This window comes from Mobula birostris, chromosome 3 (genome assembly GCF_030028105.1).
Source record: "Mobula birostris isolate sMobBir1 chromosome 3, sMobBir1.hap1, whole genome shotgun sequence".
In the NCBI taxonomy this organism is placed as follows: Eukaryota; Metazoa; Chordata; class Chondrichthyes; order Myliobatiformes; family Myliobatidae; genus Mobula; species Mobula birostris.
In genome coordinates this window covers 2777720-2792239 of record NC_092372.1, presented here as the reverse complement: position 1 = coordinate 2792239, position 14520 = coordinate 2777720, and the positions used below count along the sequence as shown (strand labels likewise).

The window sequence follows — 14520 nt, the reverse complement described above, 5'->3', positions numbered from 1 at the left end:
TCTCACCTTTCAGCCTTAACCCATGACCTCTGGTTGTAGTCCCATTGAACCTCAGCATAAAAAGTCTCTTTGCAATTACTCTATCTATACCCCTCATAATTTTGTGTATCTCTATCAAATCTCTTCTCAATCTTCTATGTTCTGAAGAATACAGTCCCAACCTATTCAATCTATCCTTATAACTCAGGTCCACCAGAACTGGAAGCATCCTCGTGAATTTTTGTTGCATTCTTTCAACCTTGTTTACATCTTTCCTGTGGAAAGCGGCCAGTGAGTGAGTGGGCCAGTGAAGGAGTGGAGCTTTGAGGCTTTGACTCGAGAGATTCTGGCAGTTTTGGCAGTTGGTCTGTGCAATCAAGTCAATCAGATTTGAATAGATCAGCAGAAAGCCGTTGATTAGACAATCAAGATTTGAACAGCTCAGACTCAGCAGAAAGCAGCTGATTAGGCAATCGAGGTCAGGTGACCAAGCATTTTGAAAAGCTCAAACAGATAAATAAAGGGGTAGCTCAAGCGGAGCGGCCAGTGAGTGAGTGGGCCAGTGAAGGAATGGAGCTTTGAGGCTTTGACTCGAGAGGCTTCGACGAGAAGAGGCGGAGGACAAGCTAGCTCACAGTTAGTCTTTGCAGTCTCCTGAGACGGTGATGTGCCTCTCATGTGAGATGTAGCAGTCTTGGGGGAACGCCCCTCTCCCGCAGAGTCACATCTGCCAGAAGTGCATACGGCTGGGCGATCTGGAAGACCGTGTAAGGAATCTGGAGCAGCAGCTGGATGACCTTCGACTCATAAGGGAGAATGAGGCAGTCATAGATGAGAACTACAGGGAGGTAGTCACACCTAGGCTGTCGGAAGCAGGTCGTTGGGTGACAGTCAGAGGAAGGAAAGCGAAGGTGAGCAGACAGGTAGTGCAGAGCACTCCTGTAGCCATTCCCCTGAATAATAAGTTTACCATCCTGGATACTGTTGGCAGGGATGACCGACCAGGTGTGAGCCACGGTGGCAGGGCCTCTGGCACTGAGTCTGACCCTATGGTGCAGAAGGGTGGGACAGAGAAGAGGAGAGCTGTCATCATTGGAGACTCTATAGTCAGGGGAGCGGACAGGAGATTTTGTGGACGTGAGAAGGACACCCGCATGGTTTGTTGCCTCCCGGGTGCAGGGGGAAAGTTGACCGCTGAGTCATTCAACTTCGGGGACTCCCCGGTTCCTGTGGGTTGGAAAAGCAGGTTGGTAGAGAAGATGTTGAAGCTGGAAGGTGTCTTTTCCACTGACGAGTTTGATGTGAGTTGTTCCAAGAGCACTCATCATCCTATCCGGGTGACCGAGGACAGCCCGTTCCCAGAGAGGTCGTGGCGACTGGCCCCTGCAGATGTGGAAGATATTCAGCAGCACTTAAGTAAGATGAAGGAAGCTGGGATCATCAGTGAGACCAAAAGTCCCTATGTGTCCCCAGCAGTAGTGGCCTGTCAGGATGCTGGAGCAGGGATCCAATCACAGATCCAGTACTGTGCACACAGTGATATTAAACGAGTAACAAATCCCAAGGTGCAAACAAAGTCAGTGTCAAAGTTCAGACAGAGATCAAAACATCCAGAGAAATCCAAAAACCAGAACCAGGAAACAGGCAGAGTCGATGTTCAGACGGACAGAGTTCAGATACAAATGCTGGAAAGGCTGAGGAAAATTCACTGGCACAATCTGACAACAAACAGGTGAAAACACAGGACTGAAATACACTGAGCAATAAACAGAGAGGCAGATGATAGGTGGAGCACAATGAGACACAGGTGGCAGCAATACAGGTAATAATGAGAAACATGAGAGACGGAGTACTCAGTAATACAGGGGCCTGGAGTAGAGCAGGAGTGGGGACAGGAGCACATGGCCATACAAAACCATAGACTGACAGCTAGGGGGAGACACACAAAATGACAGAGTTCAACTGGAGGTACTGACATGACCAGGAAGAAGAATGGGAAGGTATGGATATGTGTGAATATAGGACTCTGAACAGGTGTACTGTCCCCGACCAGTATACGGTCCAAAGGATCGAAGACACATTGGCCTGTCTGAGTGGTGCGGTGGTTCAGTGTGCTGGGCTTGAGGAGTAGATATTACCAGATCCCCATGAGTGAGGCTGACAAAGAGAAGACGGCATTTATATGTCCACTGGGATTCTTCCAGTTCGAAAGAATGCCCCAGGGCATATCGGAGCTCCTGAAACCTTCCAGCGGTTCATGGAGAAAACGGTGGGGGATATGAACTTGCTTGAGGTGTTCGTGTACCTGGATAACCTCATAATGCTCTGGTCCACCTTGGAGGAACATGAAGCGAGGATGCCGAAGGTGCTGGGCCGCCTGAAAGCTTAAGGGTTAAAACTTTCCCTGGACAAGTGCAAGTTCTGTAAGGCATGTGTCAGCTATGTTGGGCACATAGTCTCACGGATGGAGTAGTTACAGATCAGTCTAAGATAGAGGCGGAGACCACATGACCAAGGCCCCAGACTGTGAGCGCTTTGTGCTCGTTCCTTGAGTTCTGTGGTTACTATCAGAGGTTCATGAGGGGCAACACGAAACTAAGTCACCCGTTGAATCAGCTTCTGTGTGGTTACCCTTCTTTGGGGAAGAAAGGGAGGAGGACAAAAGGAGAGGAGGGTAAAGAGTATCTTAGCCCTTCAGAGCCTTTTGGACCAAGGTGGGATGCAAAATGTGAAGAGGCCTTTCAGTCGCTGAAGGAGATGCTGACCCAGGCGCCTGTGCTTGCTTTTGCAGACCCCCGATTGTCGTATTTACTGCATACAGATGCCAGCAGACAGGAGTTGGGGGTGTCTTGTATCAGGATCAGGGCACAGGGTTGAGACCATAAGACAAAGGAGCAGAAGTCGGCCATTCGGCCCATCGAGTCTGCTCCGCCATTTTATCATGAGCTGATCCATTCTCCCATTTAGTTCCACTACCCCGCCTTCTCACCATCACCTTTGATGCCCTGGCTACTCAGATACCTATCAATCTTTGCCTTAAATACGCCCAATGACTTGGCCTCCACTGCTGCCCGTGGCAACAAATTCCATAGATTCACCACCCTCTAAATAAAAAAATTTCTTCGCATTTCTGTTCTGAATGGGCACCCTTCAATCCTTAAGTCATGCCCTCTCGTACTAGACTCTCCCATCATGGGAAACAACTTTGCCACATCCACTCTGTCCATGCCTTTCAACATTCAAAATGTTTCTATGAGGTCTCCCCTCATTCTTCTAAACTCCAAGGAATACAGTCCAAGACCGGACAAACGGTCCTCATATGTTAACCCTCTCATTCCTGGAATCATTCTAGTGAATTTTCTCTGTACCCTCTCCAACGTCAGCACATCTTTTCTTAAATAAGGAGACCAAAACTGCCCACAGTACTCCAAGTGAGGTCTCACCAGCGCCTTATAGAGCTTCAACATCACATCCCTGCTCCTATACTCTATTCCTCTATAAATGAATGCCAACATTGCATTCGCCTTCTTCACCACCGACTCAACCTGGAGGTTAACCTTAAGGGTATCCTGTACGAGGACTCCCAAGTCCCGTTGCATCTCAGAACTTTGAATTCTCTCCCCATTTAAATAATAGTCTGCCCGTTTATTTCTTCAGCCAAAGTGCATAACCCTACCTGTTGCGTTTGTCAGCCGGAGTCTGTCACCCTCTGATAAAAACTATCCCATGCACAAATTGGAGTTTCTGGCATTGAAATAGGCTGTGGTGGATAAGCTGAGTGACTACCTCTATGGTGCCAAGTTTGCGGTGAGGGTGGACAACAATCCCCTAACTTGTATCCTGACCTCGGCGAAATTGCCACAGGCCATCGGTGGTTGGCGGCGTTGTCTGCCTCTGATTTCAGCCTGAAGTACCGGCTGGGAAGTAGGAACATTGATGCCGATGATTTGTCCCGACGTGCGCATGAAGGACTGGTCAGGGATGAGGAGTGGGAGAGCGTTCCTGTCCCGGGGGTGAAGGGCATGTGTCAGTTTGCCATCATGGTGAAGGCAGATGGAAAGCAAGGGCAAGATCGAGCAGTGGATCAACTGGGAGCTTCTGATGACGCCATTCCACAAGTTTACTGTAACCTGACTGCTCTGAAGACAAACTAGATACCTGAATTGGGTCCTGGGGAAGTGGCAGCCGCTCAGTGAGATGTCCCGGGCATCGGTACCATTTGGTCAGTGGTCGAAAAGAGAGACATGGCTCAGGCAGAGAAGACGAAACACGCTGCGGTGCCTCCATTACTGAGAGAATGGCCCAGGTTGGAGCTGAGGAACCAGATCCTATACCGGGTCACATCACCTCCGAACCGACCTCGGCGTTCCCAGCTGGTTCTGCCTGAGAAGTATTGGGGGATTGTGTTGAAGTCACCTCATGATGATTCTGGACATTTGGGGTGGTGACAAGACCTATGGATTCAAGGTTCTACTGGCCTCGGATGACGCCAGAGGTCGAAGAATACTGCAAGTGCATTTGATGTATGCGGAGGAAGACGCTGCCTGTAAGGGCCGCTCAGTTGTCCCACTTGCAGAGCAGGGTCACTTGACCTGGTGGCTATGGATCTCCTGTCAATAGAGCCAGATGCCAGCATGTCTCAGTCATCATGGATCACTACGCCAGATACGCGCAAGCTTTCCCTACCAAGGACCAGAGGGTGTCCACAGTGGCCAAAGTGTTAATGAATCAGAATCAGGTTTATTATCACCGGCATGTGACATGGAATGTGTTAGCTTAGCTGCAGCAGTTCAATGCAATACATAATATAGCAGAGAAAAAATATTAATAAATAAAATAAAAATAATAAATAGACAAGTAAATCAACTACGGTATACGTATATTGAATAGATTAAGAAAAATGTGCAAAAACAGTATATTAAAATAAAGTGAGGTAGTGTCCAAAGCTTCAATGTCCATTTATGAATCGGATGACAGAGGGAAGAAGCTGTTCCTGAATCGCTAACTGTGGGCCTTCAGGCTTCTGTAGCTGAGGGAGAAGTATTTCATTTATTATGGCCTTCCCAGGGACGGGATTTCGAGAGTAGGCTCATACAGGAGTTACTGAGCATGCTCGGAGTCGAGAGGTCGAGGACTACTCCTTATTACCCGCAAGGTGATCCCCAGCCTGAGAGGTTTAATCGGACCTTGCTAGACATTCTCGGGACCTTGGAGATCAGCAAAAAGAACAAGTGGAGTCAACATACTGGACATCTGGTCCACTGCTACAACTGTACACGAAATGAAGCTACCGGGTACTTGCCATATTATCTGGACGCGAGGTGAGGTTGCCCATCGACCTTTGTTTTGGGACTGGCGAGGAAGACATACCACAGAAGACTTATCTTAAGTATGTGTCTGATATGAGAAGACAGCTGTAAGAGACTTATGAATTAGCTGAGGTCGCGGCTCCCAAGCAGAATCAAGTAAATAAGAGGAGGTATGATCAAAAGGTAAGGTTCTCCCAGCTCCTGCCGGGAGACCGAGTCCTCATAAAGAACTTGGGGCTACCTGGGAAGCATAAGCTGGCTGACCGCTGGATGTCTACGCCCTCTGTGGTGGAGAGTCAGATGCCAAACATACTAGCTTTCCGGGTGAAACCAGAGAATGGGAATGGGCCTCTCAAGATTATCCATCGGAATCACCTGCTGCCTCTGGGACAAGAGGTACAGACTGACCCAGAACCTGGATACTGGCAGGGATGATGGCAAAGCAGAGATGGCTATAGTTCTGGGAACAGTTCACAAGGCACAAGATAAACATGTCCAACAGAAGTTGTTGTTCTCATTTGGCAGGGGTAGGCAATTCATGGCTGACAAGGGAAGTTAAGGACTGCATAAAAGCCAAGGAAAGGGTATATAAGGTAGCAAAAGTGAGTGGGAAGTCAGATGATTTGGAAGCTTTTAAAATCCAACAAAAGGCAACTAGAAGGGAAAAGGTGAAATATGAGGGCAGACTAGCCAATCATTCTAAAAGATACCAGAAGTTTTTTCAGTTATAAAAAGAGTAAAAGGGAGGTGAGGGTTGATCACTGGAAAATGATGCTGGTGAGGTAGTAATGGAGGACAAAGAAACAGCAGATAACTGAATGGGTACTTTGCATCAGTCTTCACTGTGGAAGACACTAGCAGTGTGCCAGAGGTCCGCGAGTGTCAGGGAGCAGGAGTGAGTGCCATTGCTATTACAAAGGGAAAAGTGCCAGGCAAACTGAAAGGTCTTAAGGTGGATAAGAGAAGGCAAAAGAAAGGAAATTATAGGCCAGTTAGCCTAACCTCAGTGGTTGGGAAGGTGCTGATAGCGGTAAGCGTAAAGGAGCTGGGTGCTTACTGATCTGGTTAACAACAGATGGTGCAATCCGGGGTATATTACGATCAAGGAACGCGTTTGCAGACTGGATATTGAACTTTTTACTGTTGGACTTGGCCATGTTCCACCGTGATACAACACTGGGCGGCACGGGAGGTTGTTCCTGCCTGTGGCCATCGAACGTGCAGCTCCTCCCGTGGAGGGTCAGACACCCTGAGCCAATAGACTGGTCCTGGACTTATTTTCCATCTGGCAAGTTTGCATTTTGTTGTTTGATTGTTGGGGTTTTTTGTATTACTATATTTACGCTCTATTCTTGGTTGGTGCGGCTGTAACGAAACCAAATTTTCCTCGGGATTAATTAAGTATATCTATCTATCTATTAAGGATGAGTTTTCAAGATACTTGAAGACTAATGATAAAACAAGTGCAAGTCAGCATGGTTTCTGTAAAGGGAAATCTTGCCTGACAAATCTGTTAGAGTTCTTCGAGGAAGTAACGAGCAGGGTGCACAAAGGAGAGGCAGTGGATGTCACTTACTTGGATTTTCAGAAGGCATGTGATAAGATGCCACACATGAGGCTGCTTAACAGGATAAAATCCTATGGTGTTACAGGAAAGATACTGGCATGGATAGGGGAATAGCTGACAGGCGGGAGGCAGTGAGTGGGAATAAAAGGGGACTTTTTCTGGTTGGCTGCCGGTGACTAGTGGTGTTTGTCAGGTATTGGGACTGCTGCTTTTCACATTGTTTATGAATGATTATATAATGGATTTGAGGGCCTTGTAGCAAAGTTTGTGGATGATACAAAGATAGGTGGAGGGGTAGGTAGTACTGAGGAAGCAGTGTGATTGCAGCAGGACTTAGACAAATTGGAAGAATGAGCAAAAATTGGCAGATGGCATACAGCGTTGGAAAATGTATGATAATGCACTTTGGTCACAGGAATAATGTCTTGGGAGTCCTGGTGCAAGACTCCCAGAAGGTTAATTTACAGGTTGAGTCTGTGGTAAAAAAGACAAATAAAATGTTGGCATTTATTTCAAAGGGAATAGAATATAAAAGCAAGAAGATAATGTTGCGGCTTTATAAAACACTAGTCAGGCCACACTAGGAGTATTGTCAACAGCTTTGGGCCCCTTATCTCAGAAAGGATGCATTGTCACTGGACAAAATCCAGAGGAGGTTTACATAGTCATAGTCATACTTTACTGATCCCGGGGGAAATTGGTTTTCGTTACAGTTGCACCATAAATAATAAATAGTAATAGAACCATAAATAGTTAAATAGTAATATGTAAATTATGCCAGTAAATTACAAAATAAATCCAGGACCAGTCTATCGGCTCAGGGTGTCTGACCCTCCAAGGGAGGAGTTGTAAAGTTTGATGGCCACAGGCAGGAATGACTTCCTATGACGCTCTGTGCTGCATCTCGGAGGAATGAGTCTCTGGCTGAATGTACGAGGATGATTTCAATAATGAATGGGTTAACATATGAGGAGCATTTGGTATCTTTTAGCCTGTATATATTGGAATTTAGAAGAATGCGGGAGGATCTCACTGAAATCTACTGCATGTTGAAAGCACTCGATAAGGTGGATGTGAGGAGGATGTTTCCTATGGTGAGGTACCCAAAACTGGAGGGCACAGCCTCAAAATTAGGATCGAACTTTCAAACAGAGATAAGGAGCATTTTTTTTAGCCAGGGATTAGCGAATCCTTGGAATACTCTGCCACAGAGTGCATTTGAGGGCAAGTCCTTGTGTATATTCAAAGTGGAACTTGATCATTTCTTAATTAGTCAGGACATCAAAGGATATGGCGAGAATTATGGGATTGAGTGGGATCCGGGATCAGCCATGATAGAATGGTGGAGCAGACTCGACGGGCTGAATGGCCTAATTCTGCTCTTATGTCCTATGGTCTTGTTTGTATCTTTCCTGATCGTGGGTGACCAAAACTGCACACAGGCTTCACCAACATCTTACACAACTTCCAAAATAACATCCCAACTCCTGTACTAACTACTTTGATTTATGAAGGCCAATGTGCCAAAAGCTTTCTTTACAACCCTATATACCTGTGCTGCAACTTTCACTGGATTATGGACCTGTATTCTCAAATCCCTTTTTTCTAATGTACTCAATGACCTGTGTAAGATTCACTATGTGAGACCTACCCTGGTTAGTCCAATCCCTTAGAATACCTTCCAATAACCTTCCAACTGCTGATGTCAGGCTCACTGGCCTACAATTTCTTGGTTTAATTTTGCAGCCTTTCTTAAAGAGCAGAGCAACATTAGCTATCCTCCAATCCTATAAGAAGCTCATCTGACACTAAAGATGATTTAAATATCTCTGGTAGGGCCCATGCAATTTCTGCACCTGCCTCCCCTAGGGTCCTAGGGAGCATCTTCTCAGGCCCTGGGGATTTATCCAGCTTAATTTGCTTCCAGACAGCTAACACCTCCTCCTCTGTAATTTGTGTAAGGTCCATGAAGTCGATGCTACTTTGTCTCACTTCTGTATGCTCTGTGTCCATCTCCTGAGTAAATACAGGTGCAAAAATTCATTTAAGATCGCCCCCATCTCTTTTGGCTCTACGCATGGATTACCATTCTGACCTTGGAGAAGACCGATTTTGTCCCTTGCAATCCTTTTACTCTTAACCTATCTGTAGAGTCTCTAGAATTCTCCTTCACCTGGTCTGCTTGGGCAACCTCATGCCTCCTTCTGGCCCTCCTGATTTCTTTCTTAAGTGTCCTCTTGCATTTCTTATTCATTCTTACTTGCCTATACTTGCAATGAGCCTCCCTTTATCTCTCAGCCAGAGCCTCCATATCTCATGAAAACCAAGTGAAGCCCCCGGTTTCCGTGTCTGCGTAATTCTAGAGAAGACACTCTCGGGTCCTGCCAAACTCATGACATTGATACGGCTCTCCCAGCCAAACCCTGGTTTGTGTGGATGCTGTGTAATTTGCTACCCTGTTACAAATTAGTGCCAGGAAATTACAGGTGGTACACTGCATACGATTAAAGGAATAATATTTATGAATCTTAACTGAAGGTTTAGTAAAGAAAAAAAAAAGGTCCCATTTTAATTAAACAGTCAAGTGTGCCCAATGGAGCTCAACGTTTCACCATATTCACTGATCCTTAATCGATCTCAGCCCCTGCCTTCATCAAGTCACGATCCCACTCCGGGTCGAATCCTACGACCTGTTCTCTCCAGCGTCTTCTCTCTCCATCTCCCACCAAACAAAAGCCCCACGCCCAACCTTAGTGTCCCTCACCAGAAAAACCTCCCCCCAGTTCCATCATCCTAAGTAGATGATACACATTCTTCATCATCCCTTACCTTCAGTAATAACCCAGACAGGCTGAAAGCAAAACAGACTGTTCGCACAGAATTGCTAAATGAAATACATACAGCATAACCTGTTGCACTTTTGAAGGCCTCCCACTTACCAAGTACACCTTTGCCAGAAAACAGCACATCCCAATCCACACTTGCCAGATCCTTTCTGATACCATAAAAATTGTCTTTTCTCCAATTTAGAATCACAACCTGCTGACCAGACCTATCATTTTGCATACTGAAGAAAACAACTTACTTCAACCATCCAGGATAAATTTGGACTATTTCGGACGCATTTGGCTTTGCACGCAACACCCATGCTTCAGGTATAGTGTCCCGGAATACTGGCAGCTTCCGATTGTCCATCTGGCCTCCATTACTGTTGATGTCATCAAACGAGGAGTCCTGGGTCAACATTTGAAGTTCATAGTCCTGAGGATTATCGGGAATGTAATATGTTCTCAGTGCAGCTTCCTATGAAACAGATCCACAGAAACAAGTTATCATTTACCCAAAGTCAAGAACTCCCACATCACACTCTCATTGCCACAAAGGTACTAGTGTAGTGGTGAGTGTACAGTGATCCGCGTTCAATTCTGCTGCTCTTCGTAAAGGGTTGGCATGCTCTCCCCACGATCACGTGGGTTTCTCCCGCAGTCCAAAGCCAGATTGGTTAGTTAGTTAAATGGTTACATCAGTGTAAGTGAGCAGCACAGGCTTGTTGGGATGGAATGTCCTGTTACAATGCTGTATCCCTAAATCTAATCATTCCTAAACTTGAAAGCTTGAAAATATGATCTGCTCTAAAATGGGTACAAGTCAACATCGGGGGCAACATTGACCAGTTCTGTAAAAATATTACATTGTGAAATGTAATGGTTCATGCTTATTTTTTCATAGAACATAAAACATTACAGCACAGAAACAGGCCTTTTGGCACTTCTTGGCTGTGCTGAACCATTTTTCTGCCTAGTCCCACTGACCTGCACCTGGACCATATCCCTCCATACACCTCTCATCCACGTACCTGTCCAAGTTTTTCTTAAATGTTAAAAGTGAGCCCGCATTTACCACTTCATCTGGCAGTTCATTCCACACTCCCACCACTCTCTGTGTGAAGAAGCCCCACCCAATATTCCCTTTAAACTTTTCCCCCTTCACCCTTAACCCATGTCCTTTGGTTTTTTTCTCCCCTAGTCTCAGTGAAAAAAGCCTGCTTGCATTCACTTAATCTATACCCATCATAATTTTATATACCTCTATCAAATCTCCCCTCATTCTTCTACGCTCCAGGGAATAAAGTCCTAACCTATTCAACCTTTCTCTGTAACTGAGTTTCTCAAGTCCCGGCAACATCCTTGTAAACCTTCTCTGCACTCTTTCAACCTTATTTATATCCTTCCTGTAATTTGGTGACCAAAACTGAACACAATACTCCAGATTCAGCCTCACCAATGCCTTATACAACCTCACCATAACATTCCAGCTCTTATACTCAATACTTTGATTTATAAAAGCCAATGTACCAAAAGGTCTCTTTACGACCCTATCTACCTATATCGCCACTTTTAGGGAATTTTGTATCTGTACTCCCAGATCCCTCTGTTCGACTGCTCAATGCCCTATCATTTACCTTGTATGCTCTACCTTGGTTTGTCCTTCCAAAGTGCAATACCTCACACTTGTCTGTATTAAACTGCATCTGCCATTTTTCATCCCATTTTTCCAGCTGGTCCAAATCCCTCTGCAAGCTTTGGAAACCTTCCTCACTGTCCACTACATCTCCAATCTTTGTATCATCAGCAAATTTGCTGATCCAACTTACCACATTATCATCCAGATCTTTGATACAGATGATAAATAACAATGGACCCAGCACTGATCCCTGTGGTACACCACTGGTCACAGGCCTCCACTCAGAGAAGCAATTTTCTACTACCACTCTCTGGCTTCTTCCATTGAGCCAATGTCTAATCCAATTTACCATCTCTCCATGTATACCTAGCGACTGAATTTTCCTAACTAACCTCCCATGCGGGACCTTGTCAAAGGCCTTACTGAAGTCCATGTAGACAATATCCACTGCCTTCCCTTCATCCACTTTCCTGGTAACCTCCTCGAAAAACTCTAATAGATTTGTTAAACATGACCTACCACACACAAAGCCATGTTTACTCTCCCTAATAAGTCCCTGTCTATCCAAATACTTGTAGATCCCATCTCTTAGTACTCCTTCCAATAATTTATATAAGTTTGACCAACGGCAAATTTACCAGCCTATAATTTCCCGGATTACTTTTAGAGCCTTTTTTATATTACAGAACAACATGAGTTACCCTCCAATCCTCCAGCACATCAGCCATAGATACCGACATTTTAAGTATATGTGCCAGGGCCCCTGCAATTTCAACACTCGTCTCCTTCAAGGTCCGAGGGAATACCCTGTCAGGTCCTGGGGATTTATCTACTCTGATTTGCCTCAAGGTAGCAAGCACCTCCTCCTCTTCAATTTGTATGGGTCCCATGACCTCACTACTTGTTTCCCTTAATTCCATAGACTTCATGCCAGTTTCCTGAGTAAATACAGACGCAAAAAACCCATTTAAGATCTCCCCCATTTCTTTTGGTTCCATACATAGCCGACCACTCTGATCTTCAAGAGAACCAATTTTATCCCTTACAATCCTTTTGCACTTAATGCACCTGTAGAAGCTCTTTGGATTATTCTTCACCTTGACTGCCAAAGCAATCTCATGTCTTCTTTCAGCCCTCCTGATTTCTTTCTTAAGTATTTTTTTGCACTTTTTATGCTCCTCAAGCACCATATTTGCTCCTTTTCCTATACATGTCATACATCTCTCTTTTCTTCTTTATCAGACTTCTAATACCCCTTGAGAACCAAGGTTCCTTATCTATTCACTTTGTCATTAATCCTGACAGGAACATACAAACCCTGCACTCTCAAAATTTCTCCTTTGAAGGTTTCCCACTTACCAATCACATCCTCGCCAGAGAACAACCTGCCCCAATCCTAATAGATCATCTAATATTGCATCCTCTCAAGTTGGTACATTGATATATTGATTTAGAAAACTTTTCTGAACACATTTTACAAACTCTAACCCGTCTAGACCTTTGACAGTATGGGAGTCACAATCAATATGTGGAAAATTAAAATCCCCTACTATCACAACTTTATGTTTCCTGCAGTTGTCTGCTATCTCTCTGCAGATTTGATCCTCCAATTCTCGCTGCCTACTGGGTGGTCTATAATACACCCCATTAATGTAGTCATACCTTTCTTGTTTCTCAGCTCCACCCATATGGCCTCGGTAGACAAGCCCTCTAATCTGTCCTGCCTGAGCACTGCTGTAACATTTTCCCTGACTAGCAATGCCAACACCACCCCCATCCTTCATTCCTCTGCCTCTATCACGTCTGAAGCATCGGAACCTGGGAACATTAAGCTGCCAGTCCTGCCCCTCCTGTAGCCAAGTTTCACTAATGGCTATAGTGTCGTAATTCCACATGTCAATCCACACCCTCAGCTCGTCAGCCTGACCCACAATACTCCTTGCCTTGAAATAGAGACACTTCAGAAGATTATTACCACCACACAGAACCCTTCTATTTGTGACTTTGCATGAACTTTTAACATCATTTATTTTCACCCCCACTCTACTATCTGAAATGAAATAGCTTTATTGTCATTGCACAGTACAATTTGTCATGCACCAACACAGCGAAAATGAGTTTGCAACTCTCGTACTCAATGCTATAAAACAACAAATAAAGTAAATAAACAATAAATAAAATCAAGTAACCAGCCAGTACAAGCAATGTCCAGCAGTGCAAAAGCACAACTCAGATGCAGGACAGCCATAAAACCAGTATTAAAGTAGCAATATAACAAATTTATGGATGATGCTTGATTGATTGGTTCAGAGCAATTATAGCTCTGGGGAGAAAGCTATTTTTCAGTCTAGAGGTGCGAGCATAGAAAATCTTATAACGTCTGCCAGATGGAAGAAGTTCAAACAGATGATTGCATGAGTGTGTATTGTCCTTACAGATGCTTGTAGCTTTCCTTAGGCAGCGAGAGCTGTAGGTGTCCTCCAGGGCTACTCTGGCACTCTGGTTCCCATCCCCCTGCAAATCTAGTTTAAACCCTCCCCAAAAGCACTAACAAACCTCCCTGCAAGGATATTGGTCCCCTTGTAGTTCAGGTGTAACCCGTCTCTCTTGTACAGGTCCCTCCTACCCCAGAAGAGGTCCCAATGATCTTGAAATCTGAAACCCTGCCCCTACACCAGTTCCTCAGCCATGTGTTCATCCACCAGAGCATCCTATTCTTACCCTCACTGGCATGTGGCACAGGTAGCAATCCTGAGATTACCACCCTCGAGGTCCTGCTTCTCAACTTCCTACCAAGCTCTCTATACTCACTCTTCAGGACCTCCTCACTCTTTCTTCCTACGTCATTGGTACCGATGTGTACCATGACATCTGGCTGATCACCCTCCCACTTCAGAATGCTGTGCACGCGATCAGAGACATCCCTGACCCAAAGCCACTGCCTACCCTCACTTACCCTCTTGGTTACCTCTTCAAAGAACAATAAATTTGTCAGACACAACTTCCCAAGCACAAAGCAGTGCTGACTGTCCTTAATCTCCAAATGTTGGTAGATCCTATTGCTCAGAATCCCCTCCAACAATTTACCACCAAAGTTCAAAGTCCAAAGTAAAGTTTATTATCAGAGTACATACATGTCACCACCTACAACCCTGAGATTCTTTTTCTGCGGGCATACTTAGCAAATCTATAGAACAGTAA

At 45.1% G+C, this 14520-nt stretch overlaps 1 protein-coding gene across 1 annotated transcript in view; it reads right to left on the bottom strand.

Moving 5' to 3' along the window:
- The window catches only part of LOC140194866 (diacylglycerol kinase theta), a 240220-nt gene that overhangs the window by 120638 nt on the left and 105062 nt on the right, over positions 1 to 14520 (bottom strand). Inside the window, exon 9 of the mRNA XM_072252146.1 lies at positions 9941 to 10158. Coding sequence (XP_072108247.1) covers positions 9941 to 10158 — 218 coding nt within the window. The remainder of the gene's footprint in view (positions 1 to 9940; positions 10159 to 14520) is intronic.